Genomic DNA, 23,982 nt, shown 5'->3' on the forward strand with positions numbered 1-23,982 from the left:
ACCTGAAAGTTCAAGTTATGGTCTTGAACATTGAAAAATACAGCAATGTATTAAAAATAAAAATAAGTGAACGAAAAGTTTGTTTGGGTTGAATATAATTTTGATTCAGTTCTGGAATTGAATATATTTTGATATTTGAGGTCTTGTATTTTTCAGTTTCAGATTTTATATTTTCAGATTCAAATCTTTTTTTCACTTTCAGATCGTTTTTTTCAGTTCAGACTTTTGACCCTGATCTAGCGTGGGGGCGTGGCTTCAACTGAGAGAGGCGTGTCATCATGAGTGACAGCATCACAAAGAAGGCTGAGGACCTTCCTCCACAACGTTGCCTTCAGGTAACGTGGGCACCACGAGAATTATGATTGAACACTTTCTATACACGATATTCAGTGGGGAAAAACTGTGAGCGTCAGCTATCCTGAAGGAAACGTCGGAGGGAACCAGCTACTGGTTCGATTGGTCTTTCGTCCCTATACCCAGGTCGGACGACCGATTTTCCCTTCCATGCGCAGCAGCTGTTGCCTGCCTCTGTCGCCAGATTCGTCACACATTCACAAACATATTGCTGGAGATCTATAAACCACATCTCTTATGCGACTGTCGCACTGAGGACAGTCCGCCCCAACCGCGTCGCCAGGGCGGGGATCGGCGCAAGTAAAAGACGTCAGGGGTCTGTGGCGATGTCGGCAACCCACCCGACCCGTCATGAAACATGGACCAAGGAGTCTAGCGCACGCGCGAGTCACAGGGTGAAACAACTACAAACACCGTTGCGCAATGAAAGTGAGGGCCAGCGTGCCGGGTGAGGTGGGATCCCGGCCCCGTGGGGTCGGGTCGCACCACCGGCCCGTCTCGCCCGGACCGTCGGGGAGGTGGAGCGTGAGTTTGTGCGATAGGACCCGAAAGATGGTGAACTATGCCTGGGCAGGACGAAGCCAGAGGAAACTCTGGTGGAAGCTCATAGCGGTCCTGACGTGCAAATCGGTCGTCCGACCAGGGTATAGGGGCGAAAGACTAATCGAACCAGTAGCTGGTTCCCTCCGAAGTTTCCTTCAGGATAGCTGACGCTCACAGTTTTTCCCCACTGAATATCGTGTATAGAAAGTGTTCAATCATAATTCTCGTGGTGCCCACGTTACCTGAAGGCAACATTGTTGAGGAAGGTCCTTAGCCTTCTTTGTGATGCTGTCACTCATGATGACACGCCCCTCTCAGTTGAAGCCACGCCCCCACGCTAGATCAGGGTCAAAAGTCTGAACTGAAAAAAACGATCTGAAAGTGAAAAAAAGATTTGAAACCGAAAAAAAAAAAATCTGAAACTGAAAAATACAAGACCTCAAATATCAAAATATATATGAAAGTGAAAAATGAAAAAAATAAATGTATTCAAAAAAAATTCAGAACTGAATAAAAATTATATTCAACCCAAGAAAACTTTTCATTCACTTATTTTTATTTTGAATACATTGCTGTATTTTTCAATGTTCAAGACCATAACTTGAACTTTCAGGTTCAAATAATTTTTTCAAATGATCAAAACTTTTGACTGGATTTAGCGCCATAGGCTTTGAGGCCTCCAGTGTGTTAAAGAAAGCTCATGATGTCGCTGACACGAGCTAACACTGCCACCTAGTGGATCCTTCAGTGAACAACACAACAGCGAGACCGAGTTAAAGTTAAAGTAGCCTAATGCACTTAACATATTACTAGAAGGGCAAAAAATGTATTTAGTACCACGGGTAATGTAGACGGCAGGTATTGGATGAATTAGAATGGGCGGAATACGTTAATTTTGCATTGTGAGTTCGACATTGTTATAATAGCAATGCAATGCTGAGTCGATGGAGCGCTTTCGCAAAGAACATAAATACATATGTTTTACCTACCAAAAGTAAAATAACAAATTGCAGAGTGTTTCCTGGCAGAGCTATCTTACACATTAGCTATTGATTTGCAACCACATATATAAAACCTCCTCTACACAAACACAGGTGTTTTCACTTATGTTTCCTCTTCTCGGGACCTTACAAACTCTTTATTGACATTTCCCTCCCTCTGTTGGGTTTGTGGCATCACTTAACTCCATACATAACTCCATACATAACTCCACCCAATACATACCTGAGGTCTAATCAACCAGATTATTTAAAACACCTGTGTGGGTGTGCAGAGCCTTTTATTTGCAAAGTAACAGCTTGACAGTAGAGCAGTCAAATGAATGTGGAATGGTAGGAGTAAAAAGTAGCATACAAGTGAATACGTAAAGGTAAAATAGGCCTACCTCAAAATTGTACTTAAGCCCAGTACTTGAGTAAATGTACCATTACATTTTACCCAGTTAAATTCTAAGGAAGACGACACAAAATGTTGTGTTTCAAAAACAGTTTGCTACTTTTAATTGTATTGTGTGTCTTGTGTAATACACACATTTGAAAACTATCAATCATATTCCAACACATAAAAAGGGAAGATCAAAGGAATGGGTAGAAATGGGGAAAGTTCCATTTAAGTATATTCTCCAAAAACATTCCCTTAATCAAAACCTGTTGTAAATTATTAATAAAGGCTGGAGCAAAATATCTGAAAGCAAACTTTCCAAGCTCAGAAAATGTTATTGCAACCATCAGCCAAAACCAGTCTGCAGAGTGAGTTTTAAAAGTACCAAATCTCCTTGTGAGAAGTGAAGATGAATAAAACACTTGGGATTGGAGTAAGCCTTTATAGGTCAACATGTGCAAAAAACATCTGTAAATTGTGCATTACAAGAACAAATTAAAGACAGTTATATCATTTTAAGTTTTTTTATTATGTCAAGAAAATAAACAGTGACATCACATCATTTTTGCGACCAAATAACAGTGATACAGTAACAGTGTTTCTGTAAACAAAATGTTGATTTCTGTGGCTTTAGTCCACTTCCTCAATAGTGGGGCCCTTGGAGCTTCCTCCTGCCTGGCTTCCTGGCGGTGCTGCTCCCTGGTACAACTTGGTCACAACCGGCTTGCACACCTTCTCTAGTTCCTTCTGCTGATGCTCATACTCGTCTTTCTCTGCCAGCTGGTTGTTCTCCAGCCAGGAGATTGCCTGGTTGCACTTGTCAACGACCATCTTTTTATCCTCTTCGCTAATTTTCCCCTTCATGTTCTCATCCTCGACACTGCTCTTCATGTGGTAGGCGTACGACTCAAGTGAGTTCTTTGCTGCAATCTTCTCCATCTGCACATCGTCCTCAGCCTTGTACTTTTCAGAGTCCTGTACCATCCGCTCTATCTCCTCTTTGCTGAGGCGCCCCTTGTCATTGGTGATGGTGATTTTGTTTTCTTTGCCGGTGCTTTTGTCAACGGCGGACACATTCAGGATGCCGTTGGCATCAATGTCGAATGTGACCTCCACCTGTGGTACTCCTCGGGGAGCAGGAGGGATACCTGTGAGCTCAAACTTGCCCAAGAGGTTGTTGTCCTTGGTCATGGCTCTCTCACCCTCAAACACCTGAATCAGCACTCCTGGCTGATTGTCCGAATATGTGGAGAAGATCTGGGTCTGCTTGGAGGGGATGGTGGTGTTTCGTTTGATTAGAGGCGTCATAACTCCACCCGCGGTCTCAATGCCCAGAGACAGGGGAGCCACGTCCAGCAGCAGCAGGTCTTGGACATTCTCTGAGGTGTCACCCATGAGGATAGCAGCCTGGACGGCTGCGCCGTACGCCACAGCTTCATCTGGGTTGATGCTCTTGTTCAGTTCTCTGCCATTAAAGAAGTCCTGCAAGAGCTTCTGTATTTTGGGAATTCTTGTGGAGCCACCAACCAGGACGATTTCATGGATCTTTGATTTATCCAACTTGGCATCTTGCAGGGACTTCTCAACTGGCTCCAGTGTTCCCCTGAAGAGCTCCAAGTTGAGCTCCTCAAAGCGTGCTCTGGTGATGGAGGTGTAGAAGTCGATGCCTTCAAACAGAGAGTCGATCTCAATGCTGGCCTGAGTGCTGGAGGACAGGGTCCTCTTCGCTCTCTCACAAGCTGTACGCAGTCTCCTCACTGCTCTCTTGTTGTGACTGATGTCCTTCTTATGTTTTCTTTTGAATTCCTCTACAAAATGGTTGACCATCCGGTTGTCAAAGTCCTCCCCACCAAGGTGTGTGTCTCCTGCGGTGGCTTTCACCTCAAAGATCCCGTCATCAATGGTCAGGATGGACACGTCGAAGGTCCCTCCACCGAGATCAAAGATGAGCACATTGCGCTCTCCTCGTTTACCTTTATCCAAGCCGTAGGCGATGGCTGCTGCTGTGGGCTCGTTGATGATCCTGAGAACGTTCAGACCTGAGATCACCCCGGCGTCTTTGGTGGCTTGCCTCTGAGAGTCATTGAAATAAGCTGGAACGGTGATGACTGCATTTGACACGCTCTGTCCCAGGTAGGCCTCAGCGATCTCCTTCATTTTAGCCAGGACCATGGAGGAGATTTCCTCTGGGTAGAAGGCCTTGGTCTCCCCTTTGTACTCCACCTGGACTTTGGGCTTTCCGTTATCGCTGATCACCTTGAAAGGCCAGAGTTTCATGTCAGACTGGACGACGGCGTCGTTAAACTTTCTTCCGATGAGTCGTTTGGCGTCAAAGATTGTGTTTGTGGGGTTCATAGCGACCTGGTTTTTGGCAGCATCTCCAATGAGCCTCTCGGTGTCTGTAAAGGCCACATAGCTGGAAGTGGTCCTGTTTCCCTGGTCGTTAGCGATGATCTCCACTTTGCCATGCTGGAAAACCCCGACACAAGAATAGGTGGTGCCCAGATCGATGCCAATAGATACTCCCTTAGCTGAAGACATTTTGCTTGTTGCTTTAGATAAATCCTAGATAAATGAGAAAACATTACATTTTTAATTTTGTAGTGCTACACATGAAAGCACTGATTACTGCAACCGAATATTAGTCAGTCAGTGTAATCAGAGACAAATGTTAAATTTGCAGTTAAAACTAAGGAAACATTGACTGATAAACATTCTCATTATCATCTAATAAATTGCTCTATGAAAACATAAATGTAACATAAATGTATCAAATATATTTAAATATTAACCTATTGAATTAGTTATTTACTGTAATATATCAAATTCTCATATTACCCTTTTCCATTTGATTAATCATACAATAACATTAGATTTTTTTTAAATTTCCCAAATCACACACTTGAAATAATTCTAACACCTTTATTATAAATACATACTCAAATTCAACTGTTTCTCTAATCTACTGTGAAATTAACTTCATACCATCATTAATAAAGACATACAATAAAGCAGAATTGATGCATTAGTAATGGTGAGTTTGAGTGTTATTTTTAAAGGAACAGGTGGATTAAAATAATGCCTGATGACACCATCACAGATATGTGATAACAGCAAGTCTGCACTGATGTTTCCATTCAAATGAATTTAACCAAAATGGGAAAATCAATTGCTACTTACTTTCAGCAATGAGCTCTCTGTTGTTCAAAGATGTTGAAGGATCTCAGAGTCTCCTCGTGGCAGCTTTTTGCCTCTGTGTGGTTCTTCTTAAACTAATGCCTGGATTGACTCAGGCCCTTTGCTTTTATAGTTGTAACCAGGTTTCTAGAAGCTCCCAGATCCCTCCACCCCCTCTCTCCTTCGGGCTCAGTGACTCGACTGTTATTATTAGAAACTAATGCAGCTGGCGTGGTGCGAGAGAGACGGTGAATATTCTAGAATGGGACAGCAGTTTGACACTCGGCCAGCAGGGCTGACGGCAAGGGAACACAATGTAGAGAATGTAGTAACGCACATTGAGGGGTGTGTGTGGAAGTGTTAGCAGCCATGAATACAAGCTTTATCTCCCCCAAAATGTAAACATGCACTGTAACTACCCAACCACTGATCTAAAGAGGCATTTCTGTTCAGTTTTCTTGGTTTGAAAACATTTTGACATGTTTTAAGTTACTTTTCTCTGTTAAAAGAAGTTGTTTTATTGCTGATTTAATGCATTATTGTACATACATTGTATACACTTGTGACATTACATTTTACTTTAGGTGACCCTATTGGATCAAATTAAGACAGTGACAATCATATGGCAAACATAAAAGTCTAATATTTTTTCTCAACACATACATCAGAGTTATTTTTAATACCAGAAGCAGTGGAAGGAAGACATTAAACGCACCACTAATAGATGTGGTTTTACAAAAGAGGAATGTTCATTTAATTAAGGTCAGTGCTGATATTTATTACGTGTTGTAAATTATTTAAAAGGCACATTCATACCATGCTGTTAAAGGTATTATCCAGTCAGAACACTTTATAACCGACCTCGCTGCATCTCAGAGAGACAGATCTCTGCTGGAATTTCAGGAGTGAATGGAAACTTGGTATTAAATAAAAACAATTATAGTAGTTTGAAAATCTTTTACTCCTCAACTTTTTCAGTTCTTCCTTTTTAGGAATTCATACAGCTTGTTATCTTTAACATGACAGAACATCTTCATCTGTTAGCACATAAAACTTCCCTTTGGTTTGAACTTATTCAGGTGAAGCTTTGGGTGTTTTAAAATCGTTTTAGTGTTGAATGCCAACACCAAGAGTCAGGAGTTCAAAATGCACTCAAAATTTCACAGACTATTAGATTTTTATAATAAACAACAAGTGTTATATTTAATCACTGTACTTGTAATAAAAAAGTGTGACTGGATGATACCTTTTAGGACATGTATGCAGATACCATTCAATGAGATTATTTAACAAATGTAATACAAACATTTCTAAAATAATGGACACTGTAATACAGAGTTTGTTATGGCTCAGCCCAAACCCTGGCTCATGGAATGTACTAATAAGATCTTAATGTCATCGACAGACAAAACATACATGGTATCTGTTCCATTCTTACAGCCATCATTTGGCACTGTGCATAAATAGGGTAAACAAACAAATCAACAACTTTGTGATCTAGCAACAGAAGCATTAGCAACTAAATAAGCACATACACATGAAAGCATGCAAGCAGGCTTTTCTTTTAAACACGTGACAAGACATGTAAAATGTTAGTTGGTTATACATTGTATGTTTCCTACACATCTTATTCTTCATATTTAACACTATGTCCGAAGTGCTATTAATAACTTACATTCAGCATACTTAAAATAATTCCTCCATTTTGTAGCAATTTACAAAATAAAATAGATATCTCTGTTTATCCCAGGACAATTGTGTGTTTAGGATCACACCATCAGACACCGTCATTAATACCTGTGAACAAAATACACAAGTGTTATTGCACACATGTGAACACATCATAAAAACGGATGAGATGCAAGACAACCAACAGCAGAGAAAGATATACGGTATATGGAGAAATCTACCTGTAATAATTAGGTTTGAAGGGGCCATTCTTGTTGAGACCCATGTACTTGGCCTGCTCGTCAGAGAGCTCTGTCAGGTGGGCATCAAAGTTTGGTAGGTGCAGACTGGCCACATACTCATCTGGAGGAAAGAGACAGATTGGAATCATTACATTACATTACAGTCATTTAGCAGACACTTTTATCCAAAGCGACCTACAATTCAGTATCTATCTATACACCGTAGACGCAGCTAGCAAGTGTCTCGCTCAAGGACACATTGACATGAGACTAGTAGAGCAGGAGCCGAGGATCAAACCGTCAACCCTTTGATTGAAAGGCGGCCCTGCTCTCCACTTAGCCACGGTCACCACCAAATCAAAACTGCCTGGAACGATATTTGTTCTTGTGTACGTCATTTTTAGCCAACTGGATTGTGTAATTTTTAGGTCAAGTCACAAGATGGCAACAATGAGCCACTGACATATATCTACATTTTTATTCTAAATCTATAAATCAAAAATATAAAACAAAGCAGATTTCTTTCTTACCCATCTTCTTGGGCAGGAGATACACATCCTGTTTGTAACGCCCCTCTGGAGCATTGAACAACTCAATCAGGGCCAGGGCCTACAGACAACACAGAGCACACAGTGGTTGTTAAGACTCACAAAGAGTTTCAGGAAACTACATGTCACTACCGAACAGCAGGGGGACGTGGTGAGATATGGAGCATTTAGCTCCATAGTGAGACCCCTAAAGGATCAGTGAAGGGCTCCACAGAGAGGGGCCAAACTACTAACCTGAGTTGTAGCAGTGATGGACAACACAAACGTAGGCACTGTGGAGCAGCTCAGGTTTAAGAGGCGACCCTGAGAAATAACAAAGTACATACATGAACTGCACCGTAGAAATTGTCACAATAAGGGATATAAGTATGCAGCTGCTGTATGAACACAGAGCACACAGGAGCTGTTGGCTGACTTACAGTGAGACACTAGCAGGCCTTTTTATAATTAAATGTTACTCTAGGTTAAAATGATCAGGATTATAAACTGCATGCTAGATGACCAACAGTTATCAAGAGATTCTGCATATCAATATTTAAAAAACAACATATTTCACAATATATATGTTTCTGTTAGTTTATAAGACAAGAGTGTGGGTTTAAAAGAGGTATGACAAAACCAATCTTAAGATTTTAAGAGACACCGTTTAGTACAGACATAGCACTGTAGAGGGACATTACCTCTGCAAGCAGAACAACCCTCTTTCCATCGGGCCAGATGATGTGGTCAACCTGAGAGCGCACCCTCTCCCAGGTCAGCTCAGGGCTGCGCAGACTCGCCTGAGTACATAAAAGACAGGTCAGTCCTACAACTGTATGACACATAGAAATACAGTGCTGTGAAAAAGTATTTGCCCCCTTCCTGGTTTCTTATTTTTTTGCATATTTGTCACACTTAAATGTTTCAGATCATCAAACAAATTTGAATAATAGACAAAGATAATCCGAGTAAATACAATATGCAGTTTTCAAATAATAATTTCTTTTATTAAGGGAGAAAAGCTATCCAAACCTACTTGGCCATATGTGAAAAAGTAATTGCCCCCCCCCTTGATAAATCATGAATGAACTGTGATTTTTTGGGAAGCTGAGTTCGATTTCACTAGCCACACCCAGGCCTGATTACTGCCAGACCTGTTGAATCAAGAAATCACATAGAACCTGTCTGACAAAGTGAAGTAGGCTAAAAGATCTCAAAAGCAACACATCATGCCGCGATGTAAAGAAATTCAAGAACAGATGAGAAACAAAGTAATTGACATGTATCAGTCTGGAAAGACCCCAGAACAACATCTAAAGAACTGCAGGCCTCACTCGCCTCAGTTAAGATCAGTGTTCATGATTCAACAATAAGAAAGAGACTGGGCACAAATAGCATCCATGGGAGAGTTCCAAGGCGAAAAGAACACAAAGGCTCGTCTCACATTTGCCAAAAAACATCTTGATGATCCCCAAGACTTTTGGGCAAATATTCTGTGGACTGACGAGACAAAAGTTGAACTTTTTGGAAGGTGTGCGTCCCGTTACATCTGGCGTAAAACTGACACAGCATTTCATAAAAACAACATCATACCAACAGTCACACATGGTGGTGGTAGTGTGATGGTCTGGGGCTGCTTTGCAGCTTCAGGACCTGGACAACTTTCCATAATTTATGGAACCATGAATTCTGCTCTCTACCAGAACATCCTAAAGGAGAATGTCGAGCCATCAGTTCGTGACCTCAAACTCAAGCGCACTTTGGTTATGCAGAAGGACAATGATCCGAAACACACCAGCAAGTCCACCTCTGAATGGCTCAAGAAAAGCAAAATGAAGGTTTTGGAGTGGCCTAGTCAAAGTCTGGACTTAAATCTGATTGAGATGCTGTAGCATGACCTTAAACAAGCCGTTTCTGATCGAAAACCATCCAATGTGGTTGAATTAAAACAATTCTGCAAAGAAGAGTGGGCCAAAATTCTTCCACAGCGACATGAAAGACTCATTGCCAGTTATCGCAAACGCTTGATTGCAATTGTTGCCGCCAAGGGTGGCAAAACCAGTTATTAGGTTTAGTGGGCAATTACTTTTTCACATAGGGCCAAGTCGGTTTGGATAGCTTTTCTCCCTTAATTAATTAAATCATCATTTAAAAACTGCATTTTGTATTTACTCAGGTTATCTTTGTCTAATATTAAACTTTGTTTGATGATCTGAAACATTTAAGTGTAACAAATATGCAAAAAAATAAGAAACCAGGAAGGGGGCAAATACTTTTTCACAGCACTGTATAATACAGGTAGAAGAACAAAGGTTGGAGAATTGAATGCAACACAAAGGGTGTCATCTATTTGTTATCATGTTCAAGAATTCAAACAAAGCAGAGCGGAACATAGAAGTAAAATAAACAATAAAAAAGATACATCCATTAGCAGCACAATTCATGACAATTAATCATCCAGTCTAAAATATATAGGAATTAAAAAGGTATGTTTATCAAAGACAGGTGAAGATTTAGAGAAGTGTCTCATTCTGGATCTCCTAATTTGGCACTTAAAACCTGAGTTAATGAATTATATTTGGTTTCTAAGAACAGGATTTGTTTTGAGATGTACATAAGAGTTAAATGTGTTAAGATCAGCCACAGACTGACATAACAAAATATTAAGAGATGGAAGATATTTTAACATAAGTGTGAATATGGTATTTTGAAAAAGATGATAATAATTTATCTATAGATCACATGACTGATCAATACTGTGTAGGAAGCCAGAAACAGCCTCAGACGCCACCCTGATGAGAGCAAGAAAGCCAAAAGCGCTTGGTAAGGAGAATTACACAGAATGTACTGGAGAGAAGTTGTGCAACATATTTTAATTGTGTTGCCTTGAAACTCCCACTGGTCTGCATCTTTACAAAACACTCATACAATTATAAAGACACATTACCACATCAATCTCAGTGTTGGAGTGTCCCATGTTGCAGACGATGCAGCCATTCTTCATTCGGTCAAGCTGTTCTCTAGTGACGACATTCTTGTTACCTAGAAAAAAAAAATCACAACGTGATTTGTAAACAGAGTCGCTGTGAGAGCGCTAGTGAGAGTGAGTCGTGATTGCACCAGTTTCTGTTATAAAAATGGATTTACAGCTATATCTAAATTGTGATTGTGATTACAGACTCAAAAAGCATTTTAGTATTCAGATGTAAAGTCTGTCTTTGACCCAGAGACCTAAACCGGGATATTTAAATGGAAACACTTTTGTGATTTTCAAAGCAGAAGTAATGGATGTCCCTGCATGGGGCACAGTACCAGTGCAAGTTATCACCACGTCCATCTGCCGGATGACCTCACTCAGCTTGACCACTCGGAAGCCGTCCATGCTGTGTGGATACACATAGAGATATTATCATTAGTTTAAGTAGCACAAACACAGTGAACACAACTTAAAACACATGATGGTAACAAATTGTCTTTTTGGAATCACAGCTAATGTGATGCACAACATAGAGACAGTGGAGCACAACATGGAGCAGTGCTAATGTTAGTGACTCACCACGCCTGCAAGGCACAGATGGGGTCGATCTCTGTGATGCACACAATGGCTCCAAGGGCCTTTAGAGCAGTGCAGCAGCCTTTCCCCACCTACGCACCACAGGACAGGGCAATCGTTGTAAACAGAAATCTACAATCCATGTTAAAAGGTCTGCTGCACCAGTGAAAATTCAGTCGTTCCATCAAAAGTGAGAATTTTTTTAATCTGAAATCAAAGAATGATTCACCTCTCCATAACCACAAACAACAACTTGTTTGCCTCCAAACATTATATCTGTGGTCCTCTTCAAACTGGCAGAGACAAGATGACACACACTTTTATCCATATGCACGACTGAAACTGAGAAAACAAAAGTTTGCAAATGATGGCAAGCTTTCCGGATGATTTCATTCTCCTCACCCATCCAGGATAGATTCACGGCAGCAGTAAAGGTTGTCAAATTTCTGCTTGGTGACGGAGTCGTTCACATTCATGGCAGGAACACACAGCTTGCCAGCCTTAGACAACTGGTACAATCTGAGAGGACACAGGAGGAAACATGTTCAGGCACACACAACACGCGTGCACATATCCACACTCAAACTGAGCCGAATGGGACCGTACGCTCTCCGGGGCTTCTGGATAATTGATTCCATTGATGGTCGTACATGCACAGCTGCTGTGACCTGCAGTTTCTCAAATAGGCTGAAGTCAAATCAGGCCAGTGACCTTCTCAATCTACAGTGTCAGTATGTATTTATACTACTATGACTTATATAACTGCTTTTGATACTGTTTGTGCTGACGCGGTATGTGTCATTCATCAGGAAGCTTCCTGCTCAGCTCCATATAAAGGACAAAATAGTGTAAAGACCTTGTGGAAAAGAAGCAGCTTAAACTTTAATCGTTTACAAACTTATTAGGTTTTTATTAGCTATAAAAGTAGCCAAAATATACGATAATATATATCCAATAATATAACAATAATCAGAACTCCAACCAGGCTAAATGATATTGAATAGCGAGTGCAACGGTGTTGAAAACACAAACTGCATTGACAGCAGAGAGACAGCAGTCACATGGTCAAACAGTAATTTGGATATATACGTTATGAAAGAGGTTGGAAAAATACTACTAAATGGCACCTAACATGAGCCACCTTTGTTTGCAATGGTAAACAGTTACTCTAAATATCAAATCCTTATTGATGATGTGTTTACATTGTTTTGTCAACCTTCTTTAGTTGAGTTTTTATTTCAGTGTTAATGGGACACTAAATGACCATAAAATAACTCATGGGGTTTGATCAATAATAATAACTCAAAAAATATTGCCACAGTCTCTATGATTTATAGTCCATTATGAGCTGTCATAAGCTGTGCCATAACTTATCGGTGGCTAAAAGATCAATTCTATTATTCTGACAATTATAGCTTTGGCCACCTTCCACACTTTGCTCATCAAATAGAGTCCCTGAGTCTCAAATGTCAGACACAGAACGTGCAAAAATATTTCCTTCTTTCGTTTAAAACCCCCAAACTCATTAAATCTAAACCCCATCCCACCTGTGCACTCCAGTCACACTCTCCTCCACGATGCCCCGGACCTTCTTAAAGACACTGGGATACTTCTTGTACACCCAGTGGGTCAAGTCTCCACCATCATCCAAGATCTAAGCAAAAACACAGCAGGGTTAACGGCATGAATGATAACCACCACACAGTCTATGATAGCACGGTAGAACCCAGAGATAGACCAGAAAACAGTCATGAGTGTTGAATTCATCATGGGATTGCCAGGTTGATACCATATTAGCCTGCCAGCCCTCCGTGTTGACACAGCGATCGATGCACCACCAGAAGTCGTCCTCTGACTCACCCTTCCATGCAAACACAGGTACCCCTGCAGGAAACAAAACAGACACACCTAATAGCCAAGAGAGACAGCGGAGGAGAGGGGGACCGGCCAGCTGCATGAGCAACAGGTCCATCAGGGGAATATTACACAAGCACAGGATCCATAATTTACTATAACACAAGATAGTTCACAAAAAAATCAAAAGTAAATGCAACAACATTTTTTAAAGCATTGTAGACAGCCATTATAGTTAATGTGTAGACCCAGCCATAGCCATCGTGTTTTAATAGTAAGAAATATATATGTTATATTTGTTAATCTACAAACCATGACTCTACTTAATAATAATTGATAATGGTGATGTGTTCTTCTTGCCCTTGATGAGCTGACTCTTTGATAAGATTTAGCTGCAAATCAAGTTGCGAGACAACGTTTTCAGACGTAATAAAGAGAGGCCCTTACCTGTTTCAGCGAGAGCAGCAGCCACTTCATTCTGAGTAGAGTAGATGTTGCAGGCGGTCCAGCGACACTGGGCCCCGAGGGCTACCAGGGTCTCGATCAGGACCTAAGAGGGAACGACAACATATACAGCTACATGAACCGGTAGCAGAGACAAAGGAGAGAATAACAAAACAATCCCAATGATCTGCAGCGAACAGAACGAGAGGACGTACTGCGGTCTGAGCAGTGATATGGGTACAGCCGACTATCTTCGCCCCAGCCAATGGCTTCTCCCCCTGGGCTCTCTTCCTCAAGGAAATCAGGGCTGACATGTCTGCGGAGGAACAGATTGAGCATAAGTTAGTGGAAGCTGAAAGGACGTAAAGGTCAGTATTGTTTTTTGGGGAGAGAAAAGAATGATGGGAAATGTTGAATACAAAAATAAGCCCTTTCTACGATGTGGATGTGCCATAAATGGCTAGAAAATGGAGACTGATTTAACAATAATGTCATCAACAGCTGTTGCCACCCTGGCTTTAAGCCTATAGAACACTCGTCCAGCAGGCACGCCTACACATCACTCACACGGGCAACGTAAGCAACCAGAGAGACAGACTGGCAGCCTTGGAGTATACAAAAAAACAAAACAGAAGAGATGGGGGAAGAAGTAGGAGAAGAAAATAAGCAAGAAGTGATGAATAGAACTGAGAGAAAGAGCGCCGATCATGTTTCAAGAATAATATTGACTGCCTCAGCCTTGGGTCATAAACTATTCTGAAATCAGGAGGAGGGGACTGTTATCAAATAGTGTCTACACAGCAAAACAGAAGGTCATGTGATACATTTCTGGGAGTCATAACAGGTAGCACAAAGCTCTCCTTGTATAAATGGTAATGATAGCAAGTCTCTAATCCAACTGTGTCAAATAAAATAAAAAAAAACTGTGAAACCAACTTTTAAGATTGGTACAGCAGGTACATGAGCTAAAGGGACTCCGTAAGAAACACTACAGAGATTCTCAGCTAAAAATGTAAAGATGGGAACAGCTATACCTTGCTCTGCAATTTCTATTTCACGGCGGCCAAATTCGGCCTGCTTGATGTTCTTCACACAGAAGTCACTGCTGCCATGGCTGTTGACCTGGGTTTTGTCCCGGGGGGAGGTTTCATCATCGGAGCTGTCGGTGTAAGACGCAGCTGTGAGATGGAGAACACCACAGGTCACTTATTGTGGAAAATCATACAAAAGACAATTATGAAATATATACTTAAAATCCATTGTGTTTAGGGTGGAGGTTTTACATGCCGTTCCTGTCTATGTGTATATATACATATATGTACATATATGGCAATGACCAATAGCAATATTTCAAACAACCACATAATATAAAAGGCAATCTTGATACAGATCTCTTAACTGTGTTTTTTTAGATAATTGTGACCAAGACTTTATCAGACTATTTGTGTATATGTGCTCTTATGCAGCATTTGTGTATGGGTGTACATACTTCATTCCAAAAGATGATTTAAGGACTTAAAAATAGACACATATAATCAGTTCAATCAAATGTACAACACAAACTGTAAACATTTGCAATAATCTTCAATATCAACAGCAATCATTTACAATCACAGTCGGCCTGTAAAAACACAGCAGCTAATTTAACGTCTCATGGAGGTGGAAATAGAAATGAAACTTTCAGGTGTGCAGCACCTGAGCTGTAGCTGTCTGTGGAGGACTGCGAGATGGACCGAGAGAGGGAGCGCCGACCAGCTTTGGTGGGGTACTTGCTGAACTCTTGTTTGTCCTCAGTGTTCGCAAACTGGATCTGGAGAGAACCAGAACAAAATGGTGCACAACGTAAACATAAAAAGGCAACCATTAGGACTTTTATTCTGTATGTGTGCCCTGATTAAGTGTCAAAAATAAAAATAATGGGAGCAAGGAAGAACGAGGAGCAAAAAAAAGTACCATCATCATCACACCTGAACACACTCAGCTATATGCTTTAGGTTAATTGTTCACACTAGTTTATATCTGGACTCATTTTTGCTGATTTAGCCTCAAAAACGATCCTTTGAAAGGTAATACTGAGTCTGTTACAGTAAATCACAGGTGGATCAGGAAGAAGGGAGCTGTTGCCTATTTTTAGATGCTGCCCTCCTGCTCTGTGATTTATGCTTTGTTCAAAAACACAGACTTCAGTTGTTGGTGTGGTTCATCATGTCAACCCGACCCTTCAAAGGGCCCGAGATCAAAGACCTGGAAACACATAGAGTGGATCAGCACACGGCTAGTGTGGCTAGTTTCTTGACTGGCCTTAAACAGACTTAAAGTCTCTACTGTCCAGTCTTTGGGGTTACTCTACCAAACCACAGACGTTGATGCAATTTTAAAAAGTCTTATCATTCAGCTGCTCAATAAGAACCAGTGCCTCTGTGAACACCCTGAAACTGTAACAGTCTGGCTGCACTAGCAGACGACAACAGTCGGTTGTCAACATTAGAAACAGTAGGGAGACCCTCACGCCCTTTAGCAAACTGGGTCACGTAGGACAGAAAGGAGTTACAGTCCAACAGAACTATAGACATAGTTAACCAACTACATTGATCCTGACAATAATTACAAATGTAGAGAAGTCAGAAACAATCCCAAACTACATGCAGAAACACTTTCTTTTCACACACGTAGAAGCCCAGGTGGGCTGTAGCTTCTACTTTGCTTACACCTGGCACTGTAAATAAATAGGCCTGTATAGGTAGACGACCTACTCTGCATTTTACTGAAATAGGAAGTCTGCAGGTGGGTTTCAGGTCTGAACCTCATCAATGTCCTTTAGTTTTAGATTTGACTTTAATTGAACTGATCCAATCTTAATATCACATCTGGTAAACACGGATGCAATTCTTTTTTGACCGCTGCCGGCAACAGATCCACTACTGCATGTTGAGCAGCTTTATCTTGCATGAATAAAACGTTTCACCAATGTTACCGTGACGTTGCTAAAAGCCTGACAACACTGTATAATGTCACAACATCGGATAATGTCATGAAATGAAGAGGGGTGGACTGTTAACACGCACATTCACGCATTCTTTTCTTGACTTTCTTTCTGTTGTCATTCTTTTTTTCGTCGTCATGGCTTTTGCGTGATAATGTCTTGTTGTTGTCATAATATTTATGTTTCTATATTGATGATTTACATGTGCTTTAATGGATGGAGGGTGTTCAAAGCCCCTGAAACCCATTCAAAGACCTTCTTGTTGCTTACACTTTCTAATCCCTGATCATTGACATTGACAGAACAATTATTTTTCTTTAATGGTAGTATTAGAGATTAAAGGTTATAGTCAACTGTCTATATTTACATTTCTTCACAGCTTTGTTCATCTCTGTGATAAATCCATTCAATTATCGTTCATTGTGTCAATGCTGTGCGATTTCCTTGTTCTCGTATTTTAAATGTCCATAGAATGTGTTTGGATTTCAAACTAACGTCCGGCCAGCAGAGTTGACACAACACACAGAGGATAAATGCCAGACTAACAACAGTGAGTTAGGTAACATTTGAGTAAGATGTGCCCATGTGACCATCACAACCGTGACCTTTGTTGAAGCTTAGTGTTAGTGATTATGACATTTAGGCAATGCTAAATGTGAAGAAATGCTTTTCTCTGTCAAACATAACACTGAGAGGAGTGGAAGCTCACAGCTAGTATGCATGACTCAGTAGTCACCACACAAACGTGAGCAGAAGCTGAAGCGGATTAAATTTCATATGTTCATGAGTTCATAAGACCAGCACCAACAACATTTGTGATCTCTAAGGAAAATAGCTTAACACACCACACTACTTCTGCCTTATATGAGACAAAATGGGTACGTTTTCACCTAAAACATGAAAATGTAATGATTGCGACTGCCATTCGTTCAAAATGAAAGTAACTGTAGCATTAATGGCTAAAACAGTAGTAACTTTATTTACTGAGTGTGTATATCTCACCTCTGAGCAATGATACCTTCAACATCTACTGCGTCAGTACAACGAAACTTAAGAAGCTTGTGAGACAGCTTGAACTGAGATCTCTGCACGTCTCTGTTTTTACAATTGACAGTGTGCTCTGCCTCAAACACTTGTAAAATAGTTATTTTATATTTGCTTTGCATCAGTTTTTGCACAGACTCTTAAATATCTGTATCGTTTTCACCCACTCCAACCCCCCCATTCATAGACATCAAAATCAGAGACTCCTTCTCTTGTGGTTAAAGCATTAGAGAAAACAAGAGGTTAATCTGATTAATGAAGTGTTACTTAAGACAGCATTCTGTTTTTGGTACTCTTACACAGTAAAGCATCCCAGACATGAGCTCTAGGAATAACCTCGGCCTTTTGAGGAGAAGATTGTACTTCTTTCTGAATTTCAGCTGAATAACTGGGTTGCAATTAAAAGAGAAACACTTCTGTGTGGTCTGCATCGTTGCATAAGATAAAATAATAATTTTACATAACTGCAAAAAAGAAGAAATCTTATGACATGACAAAAGTAAATGTGGCACATCTGTATGGGGGATCTGCAGTATATCTTTAAGAAGTGTGCTGGATGAGTTCCCGGTGATGCATTGGTAGCGACTCACCCTTTCTCTCCTGTGCCCATGTTTGTGTGCCATGGCTGCCGGTCACTCTCCAGTTTTCTAGCCTGCTTTGCTGTGCCTGTGTGTCCTCTGTGTGATGGGACTAGGTGTCCCTGATGCTATTATCCCAGAACACTCCCAGGCAGAGCCAGAGGGAGGTTCCCACCTATTATCGTGATTTCTAATGGCCAACCTGGAGAGAGAGAGAAAGAGAGACAGAGAGAGAGAGAGAGAGAGGCCTAGAGAGAAAAGGGAGGTTGATTCTCACTGAGCCTCTCTCTCTCTCTCTCTCTCTCTCTCTCTCTCTCTCTCTCTCTCTCTCTCTCTCTCTCTCTCTTTCACTCTCTGGTTCTGCCCTTGACAACCAGCTGCTAAAGTCAGTATGTTGTACTTTATGATTTACGCTTTTTAAGTGCTGAGAGAGCAAATGTCGGAAGATTCTGATTTGTACACGGACAAAAACAAGAAACAGGAACACAAAAAAAATGACATACACACACAGAAAGAAAAGAAAACACATCTGCTGCAGCTTTTACTTTCAGGCTGTACTCCTGATTTGGACTGCTAAATGAAAGGGGATTGACAGGGGGAATTAAACCCTGTTTCCATTAGCCTTCAGCTGCATCAATAAGCGGCCCATCCAGTCCCATCCTGCGGCTAAAAATACCCATTCTCTGTTAGATAGCAGGCCAGGTCACAGACTTAAGCTGTGGTGTGACTGTCAGTCGGCAGTGTAAAGGGTTCAATATGGGCCTGGCATAAGGTGACATTAACTACTTAGCCAGACACCACTAGTGCTCTACAGCGCCATATAACAGAGAAGACATGCAGTCTAATCCACACACATCTTTGTGTACTGACTACAGTGTGGAGGCTTGAAGTATTTATCTAAGATTTAACTGAGGACAAACAGTGTATAGACAGTAAAGCAGTGGTGTGAAGTTCCTCAGACAGACGTAGCTCTTCATTTGTTCTGCGAAGGCGCCTGTTAAGATCAGCGCATGCATTATGGATTACACAGTGTTGTGAAAAAAACACACAATGCTAATCCTTCCATCAGAACTGTGTGACCTTGAGCAGAAACCATAACTTATACTTATTACAGATATGTATAACAGATAACCCACAGCCATATCTCATGAACAGACCCTAGGAAATGCAACCATACCATCTACAATATCAATATCATGTTGTTCCTAAAAATGTAAAATGAGAAAAAAAGAAAGAATGCTGATACAAATATTGTAGTTGAAGAAGAGGGATCCTTTTTAAATACCAAAAGGCAAACATGGCCGGGAAATGATGAAACAAGTCAGTATGGATGTGTTATATTTCTCATCTTATGGTGACTTTTCCCTCAGTGTATCACACAGTACTATACTTGTGTGGACTGAAGCAGGCTGAGTTTCAATAAACACTAGAAAGAAACTGTTAGTTTTCTTTTTTTTATCATATAACTAGATAGATGTACTGTACATTTCCAAACCTTTATTTAAAGCTGCCGGGGGAAAAGGAAATCTTTATTAGACCTTCACAAAACTCTGCCATAATGTTGGCAGACTAACAAGATGAGATAGCGAAAATGAGGTACAATCTTTTATTTTTTTTTATCTATGTAAAACAGCCCACAGGGATCAGATAAAAATGATGATGATGCATGAACAGATTCACAGTGAGTAAGTCCAGTTCCCAGGGGGGCGTATTGTGTAACTGCTGGATGGACTGAGAGAGAGAGAGAGAGGAGGCAGAGTAGTGGTGTTCTTTGACTCACCCACACACACACACACACACACACACACACACACACACACACACACTCTCATTTTATTATGTAACATTGACTGTTTTCGTTCGCGGCCCCTCTCAGCAGATTATGTGACAAGACCTCCTAACTTCATCAGACATCCAACGCTTCTTTTTCATGTATATTTTACAGGATTTTAATTAGTTTTATCTTTTTTTTCCAATCACTTTTGGTATTTGTTTTATATATTCATTGTTTCCATGCAAACAGGTGGCTCCGTTTGACACCAGGCTCTCACATTTATTCATAACACACTGCTTTGTTTTCATAAGCGGAGTGCACATTCCTACCATCCAATATGTTTTCAATCGGGCTCCCCGAGGCGACTCGCAGTCCACGCGTTATTGCCTCGTCAGACGGGGGGTCTGAGCTAATATTCTGAAGTCTGTAAGCCCCGCTGCTGGGAATATAGATACGTTTATTATGCTGATTATTTTGTCCCCCCTCTTGGACATCGGCCTACTTCAACTTTGAAGCAATCAAATCACAAATGCAGCAACACAAGATGTATCTTTTAGAACACTGCTGACTTGTAACAATTAATGGTACCTCTTAGATTACATTATAAGAATATTACCCCACCAATAAAAGGCAGTTTGGTGAAGCGGTGAATTTTGTAGTTTTTGTTGATAATGTTTCACTCAAATCTAACGTGATCTTTAAGGCTGCGTTTATTTGTTGGTTCGTTTATTTAACAGGGACCATACCAGATAACTATTGTTGGAGAAAAGCTAGTTTGCAGGACACATTGTTTGTTACTCAGCATTTTACTTAAATAGGACTGTCTGCTTGTGATTAGTAAACTTCCTCTGCCTCTGCAGTTTTCCTGTGATGGGTACATATCATTGTCACTACTAAGATTTATCTTTACCACATTTCATAACTCTACAATGCTTGTGACTGATTTATACACAAATAATTCAAACACCAACTATTGCAATTTAATAAGGCCAGCGAGTCAACGTGTTGATCTGAACACCAATCGGCGATGTGCTTAACAGAGGTCTGAGGATCACCATTTGAATACAGATTTTAAGGCAACAATACAGAAGCACAAAGACATCACAAACATCCCAAAGTGTGTAATGAGGCAAAGGAATCGTGATCAACATAAAGCACACAGCATCAAGAGGTGTGGCGACCACTCCTGCATGTGAGATTTGAAATTGACATGAAGTTTAAAGCCTGAGGTCCCAGAACAGCAGTTGTGTGTCAGTCACACGCACCATGTAATTATATAATGCATCATGTAGAACCCAACTGATACTGACATTGTGAGGCTGGTATCAAGATTGTAGTGATAGTAAACATAGCAATACATTTTGTTATAATGAATTAAAATTTTGGATATCGACACATGGCATAATGTCGCATCAGTTATTTCAAACACAAACAAAGTCTGTGAGTAAGAAGGACAGGTGTCACGAGTTAACGGTCACCTTGAGGGACATAAAAAAGCTCCTCAATTGAGATGCTCCGTGTTAATGTGCTGCCTGTTGCCAGCTGTCACACACGGTGGTGGATCTGTAATGAGCAGCCACCTCGGGGGACTCTTTAATTCTCATGATTGTTCTGTGCCGCTCTGTAACAGCCAAAACATTCAAGGCATTTTCTCACAGGGCCTTGTGCTGCTAATACATCTCTGTCATGCTGTTAATATCTCTAATTATCGTAGTGCCACACACACACACACACACACACACACACACACACACACACACACACACACACACACTCCTGAACAAATTCAAGATTTATATCACGAACACAGGGATGAATTTGCTAAATATAGACATCATTCATTTTTACAAATGAAATGTCCCTGACCCTACACCTTCAACAAATTCAAAGCTTTGTGATGGCAATTCATGGCCGATTGAAATTCTTCATTTAACACCTCATATGTAGCGTGCGGACCCCCCTGTCTAAGCTCAGGTATGTTAGGCCATGTATTACTTCACTTTTCAGAGGCCTTAAATCAGAGGTTTAAGAGCTCAACTTGGCTTTCAGTTGTTTCCTGCCTACAGGATGTTGACATGATGTAGACATTGTGACTTTACATAAACAGGAAGGCTGAATGAAGGCAGGTTTTTAACAATAATCCAATCTTAAAGAAAGACATCATATGCCGTAACCTCAGTAATAACAAACTATAAGTAATGATTAGATAAATACCACGTGAACGCTTTTCTTTGTGGCCTAACTTCTCAGATCCTAAAGTCGGATGTGAATAATATAAATGGTAAATATTATTTTCCCATTTCGCAGCTTGTCTTGTGTGAGACTGCAGCACCACATGTAACACTGCATCAGAGCTATATTAACCGCCCTGCTGTCGTGGTGTCTCTCCAGTGGCGTATGAATACATGATAAATACACACAGTACATTCACTGGCCCGGTACACTAGTACTTCTCTGCAGTACAACGCTGACTTACAGTACATGTACTGGCCCGATACACTAGTACTTCTCTGCAGTACAACGCTGACTTACAGTACATGTACTGGCCCGGTACACTAGTACTTCTCTGCAGTACACCGGTGACTTACAGTACATGTACTGGCCCGATACACTAGTACTTATCTGCAGTACAACGCTGACTTACAGTACATGTACTGGCCCGGTACACTAGTACTTCTCTGCAGTACAACGCTGACTTACAGTACATGTACTGGCCCGGTACACTAGTACTTCTCTGCAGTACACCGGTGACTTACAGTACGCACCGTCTCTCTGCTCAGTGAGTGATGGCGAGCATCACGCTCCTTACCTTCTTGACGGATTTCAGAGTGGGCACTGCGGTGAACGCTGCGGAAGGCATTTCCCCCACGTTCATGTTCACATCACTGCTGTTCTTGCTGACAGTCATCGCTGAATATTTCTCCGCAACGTTTTCGGTCTCTTTGACATATTTCGTGGCTTGTTTCACCTCCGCCTTGCTGTCCACAACCGAGTCAGTCATCGCATCCAGGAGAGATGTTGATTCCGTTACTGAAGAAAGAAACCGACTTTAGACCAGACTACCGTTAGCGTTAGCTTGATCCGTTGTCTCTCTTCGTTAAGCTTCGTGGCTTAAAATGACCGAACCGTGGCAGAAGCTCTTCCACTAGAACCCAGCGCAGAGCAATAAGTAGCCTACTTTAAGAGAGATTACCCTGTTCTCTATCTTCACTACTTTCTAAAGAGCGGTGCAGGCACTTGTTTCGGTCCTCTGGTATGCTGTCATCCGCAGACGGCAACATCTCCGAGTGGAGGGGGCGGTTAGTCGAGGCTGTCACCTGAACGAGTAACGTTAGGCGGTGTAACGTTAGGCGGTGTGTGGGCGGTGTTCATCCAGTCAGAGCCGGTGCAGAGGAACACGGAGAAGCAAACGGCTGAGGCTGTTTTTCTCACATTAAGAGTAGCAATGGTTTTGGTTATAATCACTCGTTACTACCGGGTCACTACTTGAGAGTCGAAGCAAGTCTAACCCAGATGTTCTGTTTCAATAGAAGCAGTATCTCAATGGCCCTTCAGCGTCATAGGAGGCTGAGTACATTCCCCGCCCCCTTCACTGTGATTCGCCTTCGTCTGTAATCTACGGCGTCTGATTGGCCGAGCCTGCTCCGGACAGTGTTTGACCCTTTGATTTAAGAGGTGTAAAAAAGGGAGAAGACCGTGCCATGTTAGTCCCATATCGAAAACACATCCATTTAAATTAATTAATTACGTTCCGGTTTTTTTTGTTACGTTGAACTAATTTGTTGAAAGTTTTATAATTGAATTAGTCTTAATTATAATTTGCTCAGGGTCATTTACTTGGATAGAATAATGTAAAACGGA

General features: G+C 41.1%; 2 protein-coding genes across 4 annotated transcripts; both read right to left on the reverse strand.

The window, feature by feature from the left end:
• Positions 1-2,208: 2,208 nt before the first annotated feature.
• Positions 2,209-5,566, reverse strand: hspa1b (heat shock protein family A (Hsp70) member 1B). Its single transcript, XM_068733225.1, has 2 exons — positions 5,458-5,566; positions 2,209-4,842 (listed from the first exon to the last, which is right to left on the reverse strand). The coding sequence occupies exon 2, from the start codon at positions 4,816-4,818 to the stop codon at positions 2,908-2,910; it is 1,911 nt and encodes a 636-aa protein (XP_068589326.1). The 5' UTR covers positions 4,819-4,842; positions 5,458-5,566; the 3' UTR covers positions 2,209-2,907.
• A 615-nt stretch (positions 5,567-6,181) lies between these two features.
• ahcyl1 (adenosylhomocysteinase-like 1) lies at positions 6,182-23,635 on the reverse strand. Of its 3 annotated transcripts, none has more exons than XM_068733059.1 (17): positions 22,931-23,635; positions 15,438-15,552; positions 14,777-14,920; positions 13,958-14,058; positions 13,746-13,848; positions 13,234-13,328; positions 12,992-13,098; positions 11,847-11,963; positions 11,674-11,737; positions 11,448-11,536; positions 11,204-11,274; positions 10,839-10,933; positions 8,593-8,691; positions 8,147-8,215; positions 7,895-7,973; positions 7,365-7,485; positions 6,182-7,251 (listed from the first exon to the last, which is right to left on the reverse strand). In XM_068733059.1, exons 1-17 carry the CDS (start codon positions 23,120-23,122, stop codon positions 7,245-7,247), a joined length of 1,668 nt encoding a protein of 555 aa, XP_068589160.1. In that variant the 5' UTR covers positions 23,123-23,635; the 3' UTR covers positions 6,182-7,244. The 3 variants fall into 3 exon arrangements, with proteins under 3 accessions (XP_068589160.1, XP_068589162.1, XP_068589161.1); XM_068733061.1 differs by lacking the exon at positions 22,931-23,635 and adding an exon at positions 18,360-18,449; XM_068733060.1 differs by lacking the exon at positions 6,182-7,251 and having other exon boundaries at positions 7,361-7,485.
• Positions 23,636-23,982: the final 347 nt, after the last annotated feature.

This window comes from Cebidichthys violaceus, unplaced genomic scaffold (assembly GCF_023349555.1).
Source record: "Cebidichthys violaceus isolate CVI_PGR_0920_01 unplaced genomic scaffold, fCebVio1.0.p SCAF_6, whole genome shotgun sequence".
In the NCBI taxonomy this organism is placed as follows: Eukaryota; Metazoa; Chordata; class Actinopteri; order Perciformes; family Stichaeidae; genus Cebidichthys; species Cebidichthys violaceus.

Excerpts from the sequence above, each read along its gene's own strand:
- ahcyl1 (XM_068733059.1), bottom strand. The coding sequence starts at position 23,122 with ATGACTGACTCGGTTGTGGACAGCAAGGCGGAGGTGAAACAAGCCACG. Across the intron at positions 15,553-22,930 it reads CTCTGAAATCCGTCAAGAAG|ATCCAGTTTGCGAACACTGA; the intron begins GTAAGGAGCGTG and ends GGTTCTCTCCAG. Across the intron at positions 11,738-11,846 it reads CGTGAATCTATCCTGGATGG|TTTGAAGAGGACCACAGATA; the intron begins GTGAGGAGAATG and ends TGTCTCTGCCAG.
- hspa1b (XM_068733225.1), bottom strand. The coding sequence starts at position 4,818 with ATGTCTTCAGCTAAGGGAGTATCTATTGGCATCGATCTGGGCACCACC.